Raw genomic sequence first — 23,196 nt, 5'->3', positions numbered from 1 at the left:
AGGGAGAGGAAGAAGCAGGCTCCCAGCTGAGCAGGGAGCCCAATGTGGGGCTCAATCCCAGAAACCTGGGATCATGACCTGAGCTGAAGCCAGATGCTTAACCGACTGAGCCACCCAGGCGCTCCTGTCTTCTAGTTTTAAATCTTCCTCTGAGAAATTCTGCCGTTGTGGCCCTAGAGGCAAGTCCAGTTGCTTTTTTTGGGGGGGGGGGGGGGGGAATGCCGTAGAACACTAGAGTTGCTGGTGGCAGGAAAACTCTGAGAATTACAAAATCAGCAGAAAATAGTGTGTTGATTTGAAAGTCCTACATTTCTAAGTGGAGTTTATTTTTTGAGAATCTCCAAGGCTATTTTCTACACCATTGCCACTCAAAGTGTGGTTATGGAGCAGTGCTTTTTAAAGTAAATGTGCATATGAATTCCCTGAAAATCTTGTTAAAATGCAGATTTATAGGTGGGAGGTGGGACCTGAGATTCTGCGTTTTAACAAACTCCCAGTGTAGATGCTACTGTTTGGTACATACTTTGAGTAGTTAGCTTCTAGAGTTCCCAGTACCCCCATCACCTATCTTGATACATTTGTTAAAGTTTTGAAAAAGCATTCTACTTTATTCTGATACCTGATTCTTAAACTAATCCCTATTAGAACAAAGCAGTTGAGCTCTTTCTGCTTCAATTTTGTTATGTATACATTTATATTTACTACTTGCCTGTGACAGGTTTAAGCAGTTCCCTCTATATGGGTCTCATCTTGCACCAGTAAATGTGAGATTTTGGAATCTGCCAGAGAGGGGGCCATATAGTATACTGGTTAACAGAATAGGGCCTCTGGGTTTCTGATTAGACCCCACCACTTACCTTACCAGGCTTGTGACCTTGAACAGGTTATTCAACACTGCATAGCCTCAGTCCTCAGGTTGCTGGGGGGATGAAAAAAGATAATCCATTTGGTACCATGCTTGATGCTTAGTTAGCTGTTATCAAGAGAAAGGCAAGCAGGCTTTGTGAGAGTACTACCTTGCCCAGATCATTAGGATTCTGGATGGAGAGTGAAATGATCAGAAGTTGAGGAGTACTGCCTTGAAGAACACTGGGAGTTGAGCTGAAACACACCCCTTTAGTGGCACTTACTTATTCTGCTCATCTTTTCTTTTGTGCATCTTTGTCTTGCTCCTCCCCCTTACTTTTGTGGAACTGAAAACAGTCTCAGGGTTTTCTTCTCTACTGTCCCAAAAGCTAGCACACAGCTTTTTTCTTAAGGGTTTTGTTGCTAGTCACAAGGGAGGAAACATAAAAGATAGAAAAATAACTTTCTTCCTTTCCATTGTACCCATTTCCTCATTTAGATTTATCTGGAAAAGAGAAAGACACTTATAAGTACACTCATACATAAACCTAAGGTTTCAGTTTATTCTAGTCATTTCTTCTGGGCTGCCAGGTTTGACTCTAAGCAGGGCTGTTTGTATTTATTTAAACTCTAATACAGTATTTGTAAGAATACTTTTATTTAGGATTTTTAAAAGAGAAGTAAGCAAAAGCAACAGAGTTTGTTTCTGCAGTAGGACTTTTTTATTTTATTTATTTTTTTAAAGATTGTTTTTATTTATTTGACAGAGAGAGAGCACAAGCAGGGGGAGCAGCAGAGGGAGAGGGAGAAGCAGGCTCCCCCCTGAGCAGGGAGCCCGATGTGGGGCTCAATCCCAGGACCCTGGGATCATGACCTGAGCCGAAGACAGATGCTTAACTGACTGAGCCACCCAGGCACCCCTGCAGTAGGACTTTTTTAAATGATGAAAAGATGTCTTATATAGGTACATTTTCATTGAAGGTTGAAATACGTAATTTCTCAGAAAGTTTGCTGATGATTTTGAGCTGGGACACTAAATGTTTAGTTAGTCATTTTAATTTATTATGAAACCATTGAGAACACAAAATTGGCTTGAGTAGTTCACTACTATATAGAATATTTTTCTGAGTGAAAAACTTAATTGCCACTTCTGTATTCTCTTACAGATTTTCAAAGTAAAATGACTTTAATTAGTCATTTAATTAATTATATCACAATGTGTATAATTATAAGGGAATAAAGACTTTTTTGCCTTGCCACTTTGCATACTATTTTGATATCTTTTTTACTTGTTTCTTCTTTCAGTGTGTGTGTGTGTGTGTGTTTATATATGAATATAGCTGTAGGTAAAGCTAACAGAAGCTAAAGGTAGTTCAAACTTATGCCAGTAGGGTTTAACATTGATTTTAGCATAAAAGGGAGTAAATAGAATATTGCAAATAGTTTTCCATTTCTGTGTAATTAACATTCATATTCATCCCTTTAGTTAATGAAAATAAAAATGAAATGTTTTAAATTCTTTATAAATAATTGCTCAAATAAAATTTAGTGCCCTGTAGGCGTTTCTTATATTTCAGTTTTAATAAATGAATACATTTGGCCTTTATCAGAAATCACAATAATGTACCTATTTATCTCTAAATTTCGCCTTCAGCATCATGTACTATTTTGAATTATTCAGCAGTAGCAGTCAGACTGTTTGGTTTCAAGTTTTTGTAGTTTATAGTTTCATGAAAAGTAGTTGCATAGTATCTCGTGTAATTATTCCTTTTAATATTATACATTAGGGGTGCCCGGGTGGCTCAGTCGTTAAGTGTCTGCCTTCGGCTCGGGTCGTGGTCCCGGGGTCCTGGGATCGAGCCCCGCGTTGGGCTCTCTGCTCCGCGGGAAGCTTGCTTCTCCCTCTCCCACTACCCCCGCTTGTGTTCCCTCTCTCGCTGTGTCTCTCTCTGTCAAATAAATAAAATCTTAAAAAATATATATACATTAAATACTCATGTCAATAGATGTGTCAATTTGCATAAGTATGGGATGCCAGTAGCTTTGTTTTTGTCATTGCAGTTCCTTGGAATGCAGTACAAGTAGAAGCATGTCTATTTCATTTAAAATGCATGTCAAAAAACTCTATAGGACTCAAAATAATTTATCTAACTATATAAAATGTTGGATCTTTTGAGAGACATCTGAGAAAAAGATACAATAAGATGTGACTCCTAGCCATTCTGAGTTGTATAATTTTGTACTTTTGGCTTCAAATTTACAATTGTGTAAAGACTACAAATAATATCTCGTGAATGTCTGAAGTGCTATTAAATAATATGGGATTTGGGCTTAAATGTGAAATAGATTTAGTTTTTAGTACACTTGGACAAAGACGTGGCCACTAAAAACCCAGAGGCCCCAGTGATTCATGAGTATGTGTTGATTTTCAGTTTTTAATTTCTTTAATTTTAAAGGAGACAGAACCAAGAGGACTCTTGAATCTTCACGTTTTTCATTAATTAAACTAAATCAATTCAAGATACTTACTGAATATGTGTTACATATTTGCATGTTAAATCTTGGAGGGTAGAGGTGTGTAATCTCTTAGTTGTAGCCCAGGTGTACTGCTAACAAACTTTGGAGTCAGAAGAGTTTATTTTGAGTGCTGCCTCTTCCATTTATGAACTAGGTGGTCTTGGGCAAGTTACTTTATTTTTCTGAGTAGTACTATACAGTTTTCAAAATATTTCCAACATTATCTCACTTAATTCTTACCAGCAGCCACCCTATAAGGTTAACTGGGTTGATATCATTACCATGTTCAGAAAGGGCTGCCTACTTCCCTACTTTTTGGTGGGTAGCATGGTATAGGAGAGCAGGTATAGGAGAGCATGGATTTTAGGGTTAGACTGGCTTAAATTTGAATACTATAGCTAGCACATTGACCGTATTCCTCATTTTTTCTGGCTTATGGAAATAATCATACCTGTCCTAGCATTTTTGTGGAGGCTTAAACGACGTTAAAGGCTTTCTTATTGTTTTATCTCTCATTGCTGATACACAGTAGGCACTCAATAAATAAATGCATAGTAGGCATTCATGGGAGCTTCCTTCCCTTTTGGTCCTAGTCTATTCCTGCCTCTGGAACTAGTGGAACTTGAAGCCCAGTTGCTGTTTGAGGGTTGTTGTTTTAATTCAATTAAAAAAAAATTTTTTTTTAATTTTTAAATTAATTGGGTAAAATTTAGAATTTAAAAAAGACAAGTTTACATTTTTTAAGGGATTTTTGTTCAGTAGAGGGAGGTTACTGAAAGCCTTGATTATGCATGAACCTAATTTTTTGGTTGTTATTAAATTCCTCATAGTTTAATATGTTTTTATCACTCTGTTATTAGGGTATTATATTTTGTTGTAATACTAAGATGAATCAACCATATACATACTTAAAGTAGCACAGACTATAATTCCATAATTTGTAAAGCTGGACATGATCTTAAATTTTTACAAATGTGGTTTTGTCTATTTTTCTATGTCTAGTGAATTAGTATTATGGTATATATTTAGCTTATTGACTATTATTGAAGCCTGCCTTATGCAATTCTTTGGATGTGTTCCTCTTTATATGGGATTAATGTTATGTATACATTTTCAGAGTCTTATCTCATTATATTAACACAAACACATCCCAACTATTTGATGACCCTCATTGGACTATGAATTCTTTAAGGGTAGAAACTATTTTGTTCATTCTTATGTTCTTGCTCCTTAAGTTTGTGCCTGGTCAGTAATAAGAGCTGGTTGTATTTGCCGCGAGACAAGATAGCTGGTTCTAATCTAGAGCCTTCTGAAGGGATTTTTATTTTTATTTTTGTCCTAGATACTTAGAACTTAAACCCTGCATAAGGTGCAACTGCATAACTATGTGATTGGGAAATAGATGTTATGCTGAAATTTCAGTGATCAGGAAAGCATTTAGTAATAAGTAAGCCACACTTATTTTTAAAGATTCACTCAAAGTTAATCTTTGTGTGAGAAAGTAGAAATATTACTTATGTTTTCTAAAGATTTCTGGTCCTTGTAGTAGTAAGTTGGAAATTATTAAAAATATTAATTAAAGGCATACTGTGTACAAAGCATTCTATGTAAGCTTTTTATAAAGTATGTTTTGCTTGGGTTAAGTCTTTGTTAACCCTATCATGTCTATAAAGGCAATCTCAGAGTTTGTTTATTCTTTTTCTCAGAGTTCTTATGTCACTTATACTAGTAGTCTAATAGAAATTATTTTTAGGTGAAAAAGCCAAAATTTTTCTTATTTCATTTTAGTCTCCAAATGTAATACTACTTTTCTTGGATTTCCAGTGACCTGTCTTTCCTGGTATGCTAGGCGTTATATCATTACATTCTACTTTCTTTTTTCCCTTTGAAACAGATTTATTTGAAAACGTCTATGGGTCTTCAGTGAAGAGAAGAGAACTTGAAGATCTGAAGGATAATATTGGATTCAGAGGTCATAAGCCACTTAACAGCATCACTGTGTCAAAGAAACGCAATTGGCTATATCAGAGTACTCTGCGATCTTTTAATTTGGAAGAGGAAAATAAGAAATGCCAAGACATAAGTCACTTATCCATCTCACCCAAATATCAGCTATCACGGCCTTTCTTCAAGTCATCTGAGGAATACTGTACATATATGGTGTGTGATGCTACAAATTCTTCATTATCAAGAAACTGTTCTTTAGACTTTAATGAGGAAAATGATGCAGATGATGAAGGAGAAATATGGTACAACCCCATTCCTGAGGATGACGACTTTGGTTTATCAAATGCCTTGAGTTTTGGTGAGGCAGACCCTCCTATTCTGAAGTTTCCTGCTGTTAGTTTGAGAGTATTGTCTGGTAGTGACCTAATGAAAACAGAGCAGTACACTGAAGACTTGCTGTGCTCTCCAGAACTCAGAACCACACAGTCCAATGAAACGAATCCTGTAGAGTCCATCCATTCCCCAGAGTTCATGCAGCAGTTCAAGCAAAGGCTTGGACACAAGACACAAGAAGGTATCATGGTAGAGGAGAGTCTCATGTTGAAATCTCCTTTTGCAGGTAAAGATGATCATATGTTTGCCTTTTCTTTTTCCGTTGTTCAATTCTTTGACAGTAGCTAAAACTAAATATAGTTGTCTATTATAGCTATGTACTTTTTCTTACAGAGTGAGTGAATTTTCATAAAAATAAAACTCAAAAACCATTACAAACCTTTTTATATAAATGGTGGTTTAATCCTATCACAGACTTGGTTTTGTAAGGGGTGAAGATACTGGGGTAGTCCTACACCAACTCTTAGGATGTCTGTCCTTTGAGATAGTAATTACTTTTCTCTTAGTTGAAAGAATGGAATCACAAGGTGTGGAAGAGAAAGATATATTCTTCATGGAAATCTGATTTTACTTCATTCATTCATTTACACCTAGCCTGGGTACAGCTGAAAAGTTATATATTCAGTGTACCAGTAGTTACTACTTTATGGTTTCATGCCTACATTTCCTCATGAAAGGAAAGGAAGAAGAGAAAAAGAAATGAGAGGGAGAAGTAAAGACCTTGGAAATAGGTGCTACAATAGTTATGGAACCTAGAAAGGAAATAATTGGAAGTTTGATGCATATTAGGTTGAACCATATGAAATTGCTGAGATTCAATAGTCTCTGATCTGCAGAACACAGCATTTCATACAGTTCAGCCTGATGGTTTTATTTTTCTTTGATTGCCTTGATTTTTTGATATGCCTCTTTTCAAATTTAGTCCCAGACACACTACACAGGAAACCGCATAAAGCATATTTAGTTGCAGATATCAAATGTTGGATAGAAAGCAGTTCTGGTTCATATCGAGTCATTTTAATTTATAAAATTTCAAATGAGGGGCACCTAGGTGGCTTAGTTGGTTAAGCATCTGACTTTGGCTCAGGTCATGATCTCAGGGTCCTGGGATTGAGCCCCACATCCGGTTCTGCACAAGCGGAGAGTCTGCTTGTCCCTCTCCCTTTCCCTTTGCCCCTTCCCCCACAAAAAAATCTAAAAAAAATTTCAAATGATACAGAATATTCAAAGATGTGGGGTATAGCAGATGCTATCAGTACCTTGTGTACATCCCTTGGATTTTATTACCTATTTAGGGGGAAGCAGCCTACTTCCAAACATCAGTATCCACATCTCTGCTTGAGGACTCTGAGAAGGGTTAGGGAATTTCTCTGCAGGGCCGTCTGGGAGTGCCCCTCAACCAGTGACTGACAGGAGTTGGTGTAGGGTTACCTCAGCTCTCTCCCTCCTTGAGTGCCATAATTCTACATTGTTTCCCAGAGTTTTCTCCTGAGGTTAAGTACCAGTTGCCCATAGTAGCAGGCTTGATAATTTTTGGATTTTCCCCTGAATTTTCTCACTTCTTGCTAGTATTTCTATACTTTACAAATAAACTACTTGCATTTGAATCCGTTCCTCAGGGATATGAGGAGGTGGAGTGAATGTTATATTGATAAGAGAAAAAGTGAGTTAAAAAACAGTGTGTACTGTATGATACTAGTTTTTTGAAAGAAACACTGAAAAGTTATGCTGGAAATATTAAGTAACCCCCCCCCCATGTTGGAACTGAACGTAATGAAAAATTTTGTGTGTGTGCGTTCCTAATTGTAGACTGACTTTTCAGCATGAATTTGTGGGGTTTTTTGTAATCTGGATGGAGAGAGAAATAAATGCTATATAATATAATAGTTAGGAACGCAGGTTGTGATTAGGGTGGAATGGTAGGGAAGGCTTAAAGGAGTATGGCAGAGTGGCGGGTTGGTATGGTGCAGAAAAGGCGAGAGGGTATAAGAATAACTGCAAAGTTAGAAAGCCAGTGTCTGTAAAGTGATATATACTTTGATTTAAGTTATTGTCTTTAAACTTTATTATTTTATGTTTGTGGCAAATTGTGAACCTGGAAAGACTAACAGACATTACAAAAACAAAAAACAACAACCCCAAAACTTGAAAGTATGGTAGGGCTGATATTTAGGTCTCCTTTCTCACGGTTATTCTTCTCTTTAACATATTATTAAACTATAAGCACTATTAAATATGACCAAAGGAAATATTTATTTATTTATTTATAAATATTTATTTATTTTAGAGAGAGAGAGAGAGCTCATGCTCGGGTGGGGCAGTGGCGGTGGAGGGAAGGGGCAGAGGGAGAGGAAGACATGCAACAAGCAGACTTCCCACTGAGCAAGGAGCCCAACATGGGGCTTGATCCCAGGACCCTGAGATCATGACCTGAGCCAAAATCAAGAGTTGGACGCTTAACCAGCTGAACCACCCAGGCACCCACCAAAGGAAATATTTAGACAGTTTATTTACATGTCATCATTTTTTGTTTTAGTTTGATCAGAAAGGTCACCTAAAGTGATGTTTTCTTTTCTTTTTTAAAATATTTATTTATTTGACAGAGAGAGCACAAGCAGAGGGAGAAGCAGGCAGAGGGAGAGGGAGAGGCAGGCTCCCTACGGAGCAGGGAGCCTGATGCGGGGCTTGATCCCAGGACCCTGGGATCATGACCTGAGCCAAAGGCAGATGCTTAACCAACTGAGCCACCCAGGTGCCCCTAAAGTGATGTTTTCTTTAGCAATATTAACAGAGAACTGTTGAGAAATACGCAAAGAGAATGGTTGAATTTTAAAATAATTTTCTGATTAAGAAATAGGAAAGCTTGAGTATATTTAATATGAATGACAATTTTTTTAATCATCCTAACACAATTATGACTTGTCTCTCAAGTCCCATGTGTATATGTATCTTTTATTTAGCTGCAATCGTAGCACTCTCCTTTTTGGATATTTTCACTTGGTATTTTCATCTTGTATTGTTACATACTGTAGAATAACATTATTGTTTACCAATTTCATAGTATTTAATTGGGTTGATGTGTCCTCATCTATTTGACTCATTATGTTGGGTGTGAATAGATTGTTTCCACTACTATTGGAGTGATCTTCATCATGTTCTATTTTACTTAATTAGGATTAATAACTAGTAGCATTACTGGGTTTTTCTGACTGGTAACTATTATATGTAATTCCTATATTATATTTCCTAAAAGTTTTACCAGCTTACAGGCAACCAACAATTGGTTGGTTGATTCATTTATTCAGTAAACACTCAGTTTCTGCTGTGTACCAGTTACTGTTCTAGGTGCTGAAGGAATGTGCCAGTTTCACTTGATTCTAGCCTGGCCCATGAATTTATAAAGATTTTCATTTTGTACTTTCCCTTTATAACTAGTCTGTGATTTGATTAGTGTGATTTTGGTTTAATTTTAAGCAGTTATTGAATTTGGTAATAGTTCAGCTCTTGGATTTTATAAAAACAAAGCATTTTTATTTTAATAAATTATCTTGTCTGCAGTTAGAAATTGCTAATTTTTACAGTATTTCAATTTAATAATTAGTTAAGGACTTAAGTAAGAAATATTTAATGCATGATGTGTAGAAAAAGTCAATGTTAAATTAACTCCTTAATAATGTAAAAAAAAACCTAGAGCAATTTAATATACTGGGTAGCTTTTTAAGCCATGACAAAATAGATTGTAGACTACAGCAGGACTCCGATTACTATAGAATGTTTTAGGCCAGTAAACCAGTAGAATTGTACTACAATTTACAGTACAAGAGAATGCTTTGTCTAGTTTATCAAACACTCCATTTCTTATTAGTTACTTACCAGAAAAGCCCAGCAGGCATACTTAAAATAGTCCTTTCTCTGGAAAGAAACCACTTCTTTGTCATTAGGACACACAAAGAGGGGTGGAGGGAGACTATATTAATACTTTAAAGAAAGGTCATTTAATCTATTGATTTTTGAAATGAATTAATACTTTTTTGGATCATTTTAATTGTGAAATGTATTACATAGAGTAGTCTCTGATATGAGGGTCATTAGAGATCTTTGTAAGGAATAGTTAGATGAAGTGTGAAAAATTGATTTAAATTTTAAATAGTTTAAAAAATAGATTATTTCTTTTTTTCTTTTTTTTTTTTAAAGTAAGCTCTAGGCCCCACCCTGAGATCAAGAGTCACATGGTCTACTGATTGAGCCAGCCAGGCACCCCTAGATTGTTTCTTTAAAGGAACAGTTTAAACTTATATTAGATTTTAGAAGATATTTTCATTTTGCTTTATTAGTTTGAACCCTTAAATAGGAACAGTTTCAAGTTTTTTTTTTTTTTAAAGATTTTATTTATTTATTTGACAGAGAGAGAGAGATAGCGAGAGCAGGAACACAAGCAAGGGGAGTGGGAGAAGGAGAAGCAGGCTTCCTGCGGAGCAGGGAGCCCGATGCGGGGCTCGATCCCAGGACCCTGGGATCATGACCTGAGCTGAAGGCAGACGCCTAACAACTGAGCCACCCAGGCGCCCCAACAGTTTCAAGTTTTAAAATAAAATTTATTAGTCAGTCTATACATTTTTTAAAAAATTTATTTATTTATTTATTTGAGAGAGAGAGAGACAGAGCACGAGCAGGGTGAGGGGCAGAGGGAGAGGGAGAAGTAGGCTTCCCACTGAGCAGGACCCTGAGATCATGACTTGAGCCAAAGGCAGATTCTTCACCAAATGAGCCACCCAGGCGCCCCTGACATTTTTTTTTAACTGGGGGATTGAAAGTTTGAGGTTAAATAGAATATTTTAACTTCTTAATAGTTGAAAAATGGTCATTAAAAATCAATTTAATGTGTATGTATAGACAGAAAAATGTTTAGAAGGATGGAAGGGCTCTAAAGTATAGTATTTAAGAATATAGGCTTTGGGGTGCCTGAGTGGCTCAGTTAGTTAAGCAACTGCCTTCGGCTCAGGTCATGATCCTGGAGTCCCTGGATCGAGTCCCGCATCGGGCTCCCTGCTCAGCGAGGAGCCTGCTTCTCCCTCTAACCCTACCCCCTCTCATGTACTCTCTCTCTCTCATTCTCGCTCTCTCAAATAAATAAATCTTTAAAAAGAAAAAAGAATATAGGCTTTGAAGGCGTATGCTTAGGTTTGAATCACTCCTGTTTCTTCCACTTACCAGCTTTGTGATCTTAAACAAATCAGACAGCTCTGTGCATGAGGTCTTTATCTGGAGAATGGGATGCTAGTGGTATCTTAACTCATAGGGCTATTTCAAGAATTAAATGAGGATCCTTGCATACTTAAGTATTAATTTTTCATACTTTGTCTAAATAAATGTTGGCTGGTGTTATAAATATTAACAATTTAATATTAAACAACTTTTAATATTCTTTTCACCACAATATTTACAATGGCTAATCTCTTGATAGTGCAGTTTAGGCTATTTACTTTATTTGTATTTCTTTGTATCTTTTAAAAACTTTTTGCTTTTACATTCAGAAAAAAAATAAAGCTATTTTTGGGTGGAGAAGAATTAAGAAACATTTCAATGCTTTACTCTTCATGAAAACTGAGAATTATAAGAAAACTTATTTATGTCTCTGTACTGTCATTTAATACTTTGAAATTGCAAGGAAAGACCCTAATTTAGCTTTTGAAGTTCTAGGGAGTTACTGTATATAAATAATATAAGAAATGTCTTTATAGTTTTTAAAATCAATCAATTAGCTTTATGATATTCAATGTTCAGTTATTTTTAAAATTTATTTTAAATTTTTTTAAAGATTTTATTTGAGAGAGAGAGCATGCACAAATGGGGGGGAGGGAGAGGGACAAGCAGACTTTTTTGTTTTTTATTTTTTTGAATACACTTTATTTTTTTAAAGCTTATTTATTTATTTGAGAGAGAGCAAAAGTGAGAGAAATAACAGGCAGAGGGAGAAGCAGACTTGCCGCCGAGTGGAGAGCCCAACATGGTGCTCAATCCCAGGACCCTGAGATCATGACCTGAGCCAAAGGCAGTCACCTAATTTACTGAGCCACCCAGGCGCCCCTGTATATACACTCTTGAATCCCTTCCTGCAACTCTTCCTTCGTGTCTTAAGGGCTTTCAACTCATTGCTGTTGTATCGTGGGATATAAGTCGAGTCATCCAGACTGCTAAGTCTATAGAGCACTTGTAATTCATCCCTCCGTTCATTTCTCACTTTTTGTCCCAGGTCCCCACTTCCACTCCCATCCCTTGTCCTTCTGGACACCTGCTGTAGCGTCTTTAAGCTCAATGTGGAGCTCGATCTTACGACCCTGAGATCACAACCTGAACCGAAATCAAGAGTTGGACCCTCAACCAATGGAGCCACCCAGGCCCCCCTCGATATTCAGTTATTCTTGATTGACTGGAGTTGATTTTATATAATCTTCCATGGTATGTTCTAATGGAACATTAGAATGAAGAAGGGCTCTTAGTTGTCAAAATTATAAATTTTGTTTTGTTTTTAAATTTTTTAAAAAACCAGTCCTGCTACATGATAAAATTTAGTTTTTAGAGGATTGTAAATAGAAGAAATGTTCCTTTGGGGCACCTGGGTGGCTCAGTCGGTTAGGCGGCTGCCTTCCGCCCAGGTTTTGATCTTGGGGTTCTGGGATCGAGCCAGCTTTGCATCTGGCTTCCCTGCTTGGCAGGGAGCCTGCTTCTCCCTCTCCTTCTGCCCCTCCCCCTGCTTGTGCTCACTTGCTCTCTCTCTCTCAAGTAAATAAATTAAAAAATCTTAAAAATAAAGAAGAAATGTTCTTAGAGTAGGATTTCTTTTTTTAATTAGAGTAGGATTTCTGAATAAACATATTAAAATAGGAAATATGTTAAAATAAATGTGTATTAATATGCCAAAATAAACCTATTAAAATAGGAAGCTTTCCTAGTTTCCTCTGATATACACTGCTTATGGTTATAAAATAACATACTCCCTGAATTATACTGCAGTGGGAAAGATTTAAAAGGAACCTATATTACCCTTCCTCCAAACCATTAGAATAGAAAAGCAGATGGAGAGGGAAATGCTTTTTTCCTCTGTAAGCTATTTAGAAATCCACCCCTTTTTTTTTAAGATTTTGTTTTTAAGTAATCTCTACACCCAACGTGGGGCTCAAACTTAACAACACCGAGATCAAGAGTTACATGCTCAACCAACTGAGCCATCCAGGCACCCCTGGAAATCCTTGATACTCTATTTGAAGGGGGTAATGGAGATTTACCTAAACTTGTAACTAACTAAATCTCCCCAATGAGATGAAACGAGAAGAAAATCTGTCCACATGAGAGTTTGTTTAGTTGATGATTTATAAAGTAGGAATCAGAACATATCACCTTGTAATACCTTTTTTGTTTGTTTTTTAAGGTCCTGGGATCCTAGCTGCTACAAATAAGACTGAATTGGGAGTGCCAGAGCCATCTTCTCCAAGCCCTAGCCCTGTGAAAAAAAGTAGCTCAATTAACTGGTCTTTCCCAGATAAAATAAAATCTCCACGAACTGTGAGGAAACTTTCCATGAAAATGAAAAGGTTGCCAGAACTTAGCCGAAAGCTGAGCGTCAAAGGAACTTTGAATCATATGAACAGTCCAGATAATACTCCTTCCTTGTCTAAATGTAACTGTCAAGAAATGCATCATGCTGATATTCTGCCTTCTGGGAACACAACCACAGCTGCTAAGAGGAATGTTATAAGTCGGTACCATCTGGATACCAGTGTATCTTCTCAGCACAACTACCAGAAGAAGACGTTTATGAGTTCTAAGTATTCATGCAAAGGTGGTTACCTCAGTGATGGAGATTCACCTGAACTTGTAACTAAATCTAGCAAACATGGATCTGAAAACAAATTTGGAAAGGGAAAAGAAATAATTCCAAATAGTTGTAACAAGAATGAAATAGACATTGATGCTTTTAGACATTACAGTTTTTCTGATCAACCTAAGTGTTCACAGTACATATCTGGGCTCATGAGTGTGCATTTCTATGGTGCTGAGGATTTAAAACCACCCCGGATAGACTCAAAAGATGTCTTCTGTGCGATTCAGGTAGATTCAGTAAACAAAGCAAGAACAGCTTTGCTCACATGTCGGACAACATTTTTAGACATGGATCATACTTTCAACATAGAAATTGAAAATGCACAGCATTTGAAATTAGTAGTGTTCAGTTGGGAACCGACTCCAAGAAAAAATCGAGTGTGTTGTCACGGAACTGTTGTTCTTCCCACTTTATTCAGAGTGACAAAGACACATCAGTTGGCTGTCAAACTTGAGCCTAGAGGTCTTATTTATGTGAAAGTGACTCTTCTGGAACAGTGGGAGAATTCTCTTCATGGACTGGATATAAACCGAGAACCAGTAATATTTGGTGTTGATATTCGAAAAGTTGTAGAGAAAGAAAATATAGGACTGATGGTGCCACTCCTGATACAAAAATGTATTATGGAAATTGAAAAGAGAGGCTGTCAGGTATTATTTCACTGTTTCTCTACTACCTCCTTATCACATTTATCTACCTTAATTAACTAAATTTATAGTTAAGTCTTAGGGGAAGGAATTTAAGGTAAGGTTAAAAAAAATCCAACTTAGACATTTTCTCATTCTTATTTTTTATTTTTATTCCATTACTGTTTAGGGTACTTTCACCTGTGTTGTCAGTGAGCAATTGAGAGCATGCTAGATGGTTCTACAATTTATGTTGTGATGCAGAGCTGCATGGGCTTTATACCTACATATCAGGATTGTTTTACAATGGCATTCCTAGGAAAAGCCGGAGCTGATAAGATAGGCAGAGACTAATTCATTTAAGGAATGTTTCTGCATGGTTTGACATTCTTATGGCACAGAATTCCAACAGTGAATCTTAAAACCCCACTTTACTCCTAAAACTAACTCCCTGCCCTTATTCCATACTCCCCCTCCTCCCACTCTTCAGGAAGCATAAGCTTATTTGTCTCTGAACTTTGGGATAGCATGGAGGATGAAGAGAGGTCCTACTAATAACATTTCTCATTCTCTTTTCCTTTCAAATAAGAAGGTTAAATAAATAAATAAGAAAGTAAAAGCAGCCCATTAAAACAAACAAAAACCCTGGTGTTGTATGTAATCAGATATGCAATATTAACCAGTTTATTAGACCTTATCTTTATTTTCTTTAATACATGTGGGCTATGACAATGAGAAACAGCGTATCACTGAGGATATTATTCTGAGGTACAAGTAATTGTTTAAATTTAAAAATTAAGCCTAACATCAGTATTTCTGAGGTATTTCTGCTTTAGTGCTATCAGAATTTATGACATTGATTAAAAACACCAGGGGTAAATATCACCAAGTCTGAACTATGATTTCTTTGTATATAGAAAAGATTTTAAAATAACTCACCTTGGACCTGATGAGGAAACTATGGAAACGGTGTTAAGTAAGTTAGTGGGGTTTTGTATTAAAGATGCAGGAAACAGGTACTGGTTTCTCCTCCATTATTAATTAGCTGTGTGATGTTGGGCTAGTCACTTAATCTCTGTGGGTCTTATTTGCTGATATCTATAAAAATAGATGAAGTAGCTCTCTGAAGGTGAGAGATAGGAGGGACATCTGAACTTTGAAACCTCAGATGTATTATTCAGATTGACTTTATGTTGTCTATATGAGATTGAAGCCTTTAGTTTCCAATCTAACTCTTGGTCCGGTTACTTTTTCTTAAGGTTCTCTGTCCCCCCACCCCTTTTTTTTTGGCAACATGTGGAGAGGTCAGAGATTAGGCAGACTATAAAGCTAATTATTAAACAGAAACTTTTACAATTGAATATTAAAATAAGTAACTCAAATAGCACTGTACTTTTACAGTCTCTTTTCTGAAATATTTTATAAAGAATGTATATATAAGATGTAACTTTTTTAAATACTAAGAAAACATTTTTAGCAATGCTTTTTATTTCTATACTTAAAGTTTAGAAATAGTTATTTTAATAAAGAATTATTTCCTGTGATGGGGCGCCTGGGTGTCTCAGTCGATTAAGCATCTTCCTTCAGCTCAGGTCATGATTCCAGGGTCCTAGGATCCAGTCCTGCATCTGGCTCCCTGCTCAGTGGAGAGTCTGCTTCGCCCTCTCCCTCTCCCTCCCCCTGCTTCTGCTCTCTCTCTCTCTCAGATAAATAAACTCTTAAAAAAATGGTGTATTTAAAAAAAAAGAATTATTTCCTGTGAACTAAAAAGTAAAATTTACAGTAGTACATTTGGAACTGCAGTTTTTAAACACCTTTTTTGGTTTTGTTTCTTTTGCCTTTTCCCTCCCCCCCACTCCCAGAGAAAGAAGCTTATTGTGTCTGTATTTTACAGACTTGTACACTACTTGGATTTTGTTTACCTTTTTAGTCAGTAATTATTCTTGTTTTTGTTACTGTGAACATGAGGTTTTAATAGTCATACAAAAGTAGTTTGTCGCATCTTCCAAATGCTTTGAAGGCTACTACCACCTATCCCCTGCTTCCAATGGGAAAAATTATGGTGGAAATCATACTCATGGTTAATCCAGTACAGATTTTGTCTCTGATAGAGGCATCAAGCATGTACTTCAAGTGTTTGATTCAAGAAGTCAGCCTCTGAAGATAGGGATAATATCCTAAAGTGTCCTTTCCTTGAAATATCTATATTAGATCTCTGTCTTCCTTTATTCACCTTTTGGGATAGCATGGTCCATTAATTTATTACTTACTACTGTAGTATTGCTTTCTTTCATTTATTCTAGGTTCATCTTCTCAAGTTGAAGGGGATACATCTTTATGAGGGAATTTTGTGACACTTAAATGTGCCTACACCAGAAGGGTCTACTTGAGTTAGTTTCGTCTAATGTGATAGCATTTTAATATTTTAGCTTTATTTTCTGGATCATCTATGGTTCTCCTATGTCTTGTGAGATGTGACCAGCGTAGGACACGCTGTTCTCAATGTGAATTCACATTGGATGTGGATAAGAGTAGGAAATGTGGATAAGAGTAGGAAATTTCCTTCTTAGTACATTCCTTAATTTCCCATATTATGTTGATCCTTGCATTACCTTCTCTTGAATGTGGATATGAGTAGGAAATTTCCTTCTTAGTACATTCCTTAATTTCCCATATTATGTTGATCCTTGCATTACCTTCTCTTAAAAATAGTTGCAGGTTCCTGGGGCGCCTGGGTGGCCCAGTCAGTTAAGCGTCTGACCTTTGATTTAGGCTCAGGTCATAATCTCAAGGGTCATGAGAGCAAGCTTCACGTTGGGCTCTGCACTCAGCAGGGAGTCTGCTTCTCTCCTCCCTCCCTCTGCCCCTTGCCTTGCTCACATGCACGCACTCTCTCTTAAATAAATAAATCTAAAAAAAAAAAAAAAAGAAATTGTTGTAGGTTTCTTACTATCTTCCAATTAATATTTAGTGCTTATCATCTCTAATATTTTGCGTAACATTTCTCTGTATCTATTAGTAACACTTTCCTATATCAAGACCCACCTTCTATATTCTATTCTATATTCTATCAGTTATTTAATGACTTGGAGAGGTTTGTGTCATTAACTACACCTGGAAATTTCATTTGTGTACTCCTTCTCCTAGTTTATAAGATTTTAAAGTGATTCCTAGTTCAAATCCTTGGGGATATTCATTGTTTGTTTTTACTTTATTTCTGTCTTGAAATAATTTCTTTATAACTTTCTTCAATTCAAGGTAATTCAACTTCCTAAATCATGTTTGATGTGGAAGTACAGTTAACAATAACTTATTTTTCTTGGTTTTCTTGAAGGTTTATTTTCTTTTAAAAAAACTGATTGCTTAATCAGACATGTTTTCCTTTTATAGCTATCATGTTGATTTCCTCTCAGTGAATTTATAATGAGCTTCCTAAGACTTAAATTTTATCTCCTGTATGAACTAACAATGTTTAAAATATAAATCTTTTTAGTGTAGGTTGAGGGGAAGGAGGGTGGTATCTGTGCATCTTATATATATTTTGAACTAAAGGTTTTATTTTACCTTTAATATATTATTTTAATTGAATTTCTTTATCACTTAATAATCAATTAATTTAGTAAGTTAAAAAAATTCCAGGTTTGCTTTTATTTCTTCCCTAGAATCTTTTTTTTTTCCTAAAAAGATAACACAAATAGTATACTGGAATCTTATTTCAACTATATACTTTTTTTATGGAAAAATAAACTGAGATTTAAAGAGATTAAATAACTTGCCCAAATTCACTAAGCAAGGAGTAATAGAGTGGGGCTTTTGGAATCTAAAACCGTTATTTAACCACTATGCTGCATTTCTTCAGTTTAGAGCAAAAGATGTGAAAGGGCACAATCTTGGGCATAGTGGTTGACCATATAAAACCAAAGTGAAGGGCTGGTATCTTAAGATAAGATAGATAGCACTACAGAAATCATAGAATATTGTTTGAATTTAAAAGAAAGAATAGAATGTTTTTATTCTTGAAGACTGATGAATATAGTCTATGGTGAGATTTCAAAAGCTGTTTGAGGTATTTTTAATTAAATGTCATCAGAACATATTTGATTACCAATTTCATGTGACTTATACACTTTGTGCTATTATATTTTCTCTTTATCAAATTTACCATAATATAGCCATAATTTTATTTCTAGGTGGTAGGCCTGTACCGATTATGTGGTTCAGCAGCAGTCAAGAAAGAACTTCGAGAGGCTTTTGAGAGAGATAGCAAAGCTGTTGGTCTGTGTGAAAACCAGTACCCAGATATAAATGTAATAACAGGTAATAAATATTTTTTATTCTATGTACACATTCTGGAAAGACTACATCTGTAGGAAGAGGAATTGAAATACTATTTTGTAGCCCAAATTGAATTGGGTTTTATTCTGAAGTCTTGTTTTCCTTCCTTCACAAACATTACTGTGTTATTTTCTGTGGGGAGGTACCAAGATATGGTCCCTGCCCTCAAACAGCCAACAAATATTGGGGGGGGTTAGGGGTGGGAGTAAGACCTACATTAAATTAGCTTTACTAGGTAGCAGAAGGGAAATGTAGCAGAGTACATTTTCTTCGTAGAGGGATAAATAAAACACTATTAGAGTTCAGTTTGATTGGAGCTTAGGTCATGTAAAGGGCATTGACTATCTGGGTAGAGAATTCAGATTTATTTAGTAGGCAGAGGGGACCCATCAAAGATTTTTGAGCAGGGGAGTGAAATCTTTAGAGATAATCTTCTAATCTGGCAACTCTGTGTGATGGATTGGAATTAGAAGAAATCAGAAGACAGAAAACCAGTTAGGAAGGCTTGGCAGTAGTCCCAGCTGAAGGAGTCTCATAGCAGTAACAACAGGAAGGAATAGAACTGAAAGGATATGAAGAAAGAGAGGGCCCAGATAAGCATGACTTAGACACCTGGTTGATTGGGTACCATTTGGAGAAGCTAAAAAGCTGAGAGGAGAGCTACTGCTTTTGGTGGAGAAATGTAAAGAAAGATTATGAATTGGGTTTCTTTTCAAACATATATTGAATTTGAGGTACTAGTTGGAGATCTATGTAAGTATATCAGGCAAAGTAGAAAGTACAGCTAAGGAGAGGATGTAGTAAAATTTACCAAGTGGTGAATATAATCCAGTGTATAGCACTAATACTCCTGAGACATGGGGGTGGAAAATGGCAATGTGAGGGTCATTGACATGTAGTTGTAATTAATGCCTTGCGATTGTCCATAAAGTTTGAAAAGACAAGGGCTTTGAGGATCTCCAAACTTTGGAGGCATGCAAAGAAAGATCCAGCTAAAGAGGTTGAGAGGAAAGGAGTCAGAAAATTTGGGAAACAAAAGACAACAGAGTTTAAGGAAAGGTGTGAGGCAGTGTCATTTGATGGAGGGATCATAGAAGATGAGAACAGAAATAAGGCCTTTGAATTTGGCCATTATAAGATTGTTCATAACTAATGGATATCTTCAGGGACTATTGGCTTATAATTCTGTTTGTTTTTGTTGTTGTTTTACTTTTTATTAGCAAGGTTTTGAAGCATATACAAAAGTAGAGAGAATACTATGATAAACCCTCTTTATCCATCACCCGGCTTCCATAATCAACACATGACCAAACCTGTCTCTTTTATACCCTTCATTTGATTCTCCCCTAGACATGGATTATTTTGAAGTATATCTTGGATATCATATCCATTCACCTATAAATGCTTTGGTATGTATCTCCAGATCTTCTGTGTTATTTTGATAGTTCTCTCTACTGTTAACTACCATTTTTTTATGCTGTAATATTGTTTATTTATCTCTAAGGTTCACCTTGCACATATTAAAGAGATTTTTGTTGGTTGGAATCCTTTAAAACTTACTTTTAGGATTGAGGCTTTTCATATAGCTGAGGTTCTCAATCTCTGAACTCTGAATGACTGTATTTTCATAGTATTTAATATTTACTCTTAGATCATCAAAACTTTGATCCCAACCATTTTAAAAGAGACAACAAACCAAGGCACTTTTTCTTTCTTATAAATTTTACCAAATCAGAAATATTGGATACTTTTATTTTTGTAAAGGAAGAAAGTTTATCCTTTCTTTCTATGAAAAAAAGTGGATCACATCTACAAAAAAAGTAGAATTTTCCCCTTAATATGTAATTAAAATCAGCAAAGGACCCATTTTATGAATTCATTAAAGGAAATTTTATAAATAGCAATTCCCAGGAAATTACACTCTATAACCAAATGAAATGAGATTTTACCTTGGTGGGGCATTATCTTAGAAATAAAAGTAAAATAAATAAAAATAAAAATCGTGTCAAATATGTACAAATTAAAAAGATGAATGATGTGGTTTAATTTGATTATTTGCTATGACAAGATCCTTAGAAATTTGTAGCATATGCAGATGATATGAATAATAGGTCATTGAATGAATATTAAATTTATAGCATTCTTTTCTAAAATTGAGAGTTTCCAGGGGCGCCTGGGTGGCTCAGTTGGTTAAGCGACTGCCTTCAGCTCAGGTCATGATCCCAGGGTCCTGGGATCGAGCCCCGCATCGGGCTCCCTGCTCAGCGGGGAGCCTGCTTCTCCCTCTCCCACTCCCCCTGCTTGTGTTCCCTCTCTCGCTGTCTCTCTCTCTGTCTGTCAATTAAATAAATAAATAAAATCTTAAAAAAATAAAATAAAATTGAGAGTTTCCATAATTTATGAATTGGGTATTTTTTGGCTCTATTCTTCGTACTCTTCCATTTCAGGAAAGCTGGGTTTTTTTTTTCTTGTTTTGTTTTTGTTTAAGATTTATTTATTTATTTTAGAGAGAGAGCGTGCAGATGGGGTGAAGAGGAAGTGAGAAAGGGGAGAGAGAATCCCAAGCCAACTCCACACTGGGCATGGATCCTGACGCAGGGCTCGGTCCCAGGACCCCAAGATCACTACCTGAGCCAAAACCAAGAGTCTGATGCTTAACCAACTATGCCGCCCAGGCGCCCCAGGAAAGCTGTTTTTAAAAGAATCTAGAACTATTTTCTTTCTTGATAAAGAACAAGTGAAATGATTTAAAATTGAGAAATGTCATTGAAATTACAATAAATTATACACAAGGCCTCATTATGTCTCAGAAGAAAGGATATTATTGATTTGGGGGATTGGCCAGTAATGATGTTGCCTCATGTGTTTGTTCCATGTGAACTCACATTTCTAAGTATACTTTGAAATATAATTAACAGTTCAGTAGTTCTAAAAAATGAGCTATTAATAAAGTGAATAGAGTTTACTCACAGTTTAATACGTTCTTAGTAGTTGGTTTGTCTGGAACACAGAATGAAGTGCTCCAGACAAACCAGATTTTTCAATGAAGTGCAAAATTTAAGGTACGAAATCTATTCATAGTTGTTTATGGAGCTTATTTATCAAAGGAACAAGAAGAAATGAGAAAAGTAAAAATATTTATCATTTAGTGATTATTAGAAAAGAACAAGCCTCCTGCAGAGGAAAATTCAATTTGAATGTGTCTGCCTTATATAAAATAGACTTCATATTTCAGTATTAAACCATCGATACCTAAGTTCAGTACTTAAACGTATATTTGACCATGACTTTTTCTGATTTTAATTCTTTTTAACTTCATTCTTTTATTTTCCCTCAAAAGAAAACTTGGTCAGAAATAAACCCAAAATTATCTTTAAAACATTAATAATTTTCTTCATTTTTGCATATTAAATATACATTTTCCCTACCATATGTATTGTATGTTCTCTGATCTCTGGCACATTAACTTTCAAATTATTTCTGTTTTTCCTTACCTGGATTGAACATAGACATCTAAACTGTATAAACACTAAGGAATGCAAAACACTGAGGAATGGTTATAGATGTAGCAATTGAAATATACTGAGGCAGTGAAAGCCATTTGATCTGAGTAACATCTGCGGAGTGTGACCAAAGCAAGCAGGAAGTTCAGAAAGAGTAGGTGAGGTAGGGTGGGGTAGGTTAATGGACTTAAAAAATTAATTATGAGGAATTCTTAATCTCAGGAAACAAACTGAGGGTTGCTGGAGTGGTGGGCGGTGGGAGGGATGGGGTGGTTGGGTGATGGACATTGGGGATGGTATGTGCTAAGGTGAGCGCTGTAAGACTGTTGAATCACAGACCTGTACCTCTGAAACAAATAATATATTATATGTTAAAAAAAAAAAAGATAGTAGGAAGGGAAAAATGAAGGGGGGGAAATCGGAGGGGGAGACGAACCATGAGAGACTATGGACTCTGAGAAACAAACAGGGTTCTAGAGGGGAGGGGGTGGAGGGATGGGTTAACCTGGTGATGGGTATTAAAGAGGGCACGTATTGAATGGAGCACTGGGTGTTATACGCAAACAATGAATTGTGGAACGCTATGTCAAAAACTAATGATGTAATGTATGGTGATTAACATAACATGATAAAATAAAATTTAAAAAATTAATTTATAGAATTAACTTCCGGAAATGTCAGTGATTCTATGTTCAAATCTATCTACTCTAATGTATCTTTATTATCTATAGAAGTTTCACCTGAGAAGGAATGATTCTCATGGTCCTGTAGTTGTATTTTCAGTATTCTGGTTCTGGTGAGTTAATTTTTTGTTATAGTAGGTGCTGATAGAGGATAAGGGCACCTTCCCAGGGGACAGTGTCTCACTTGAAGAATGAGGTTATTTAGTATATTAATCTTCATAGTCCTGCAGTTGCTAGTAGAAAAATGGTATCCATTCATCTAACCATCATATACTGAATGCTTACTATACACTAGACACTTTGCTAAGGCATTTGGAATACAACAATGTGTAAGAGATAATCTCTGCCCTCAAGAATACTAGTCTAAGGGGGAAGACAGATAAGAGACAGCTGATTATAATATATGAGGAGGAACACCTAACTTAAATTGTGGGAAAATTAGGGAGAACTTGGTGGGGAAGGTG

The 23,196-nt window shown here is 36.0% G+C and overlaps 1 protein-coding gene across 1 annotated transcript in view; it reads left to right on the top strand.

Annotated features, from left to right (window-relative positions):
* SYDE2 (synapse defective Rho GTPase homolog 2) overlaps nucleotides 1-23,196 on the top strand; it is a 45,501-nt gene that overhangs the window by 4,528 nt on the left and 17,777 nt on the right. The window contains exons 2-4 of the mRNA XM_021690179.1: nucleotides 5,258-5,929; nucleotides 13,133-14,235; nucleotides 18,402-18,528. Coding sequence (XP_021545854.1) covers nucleotides 5,258-5,929; nucleotides 13,133-14,235; nucleotides 18,402-18,528 — 1,902 coding nt within the window. The remainder of the gene's footprint in view (nucleotides 1-5,257; nucleotides 5,930-13,132; nucleotides 14,236-18,401; nucleotides 18,529-23,196) is intronic.

The sequence above is a fragment of the Neomonachus schauinslandi genome, chromosome 4, assembly GCF_002201575.2.
Source record: "Neomonachus schauinslandi chromosome 4, ASM220157v2, whole genome shotgun sequence".
Lineage (NCBI taxonomy): Eukaryota > Metazoa > Chordata > Mammalia > Carnivora > Phocidae > Neomonachus > Neomonachus schauinslandi.
The sequence above is the reverse complement of the archived record's forward strand: the minus strand, read 5'-3'. Positions and strand labels throughout refer to the sequence as shown.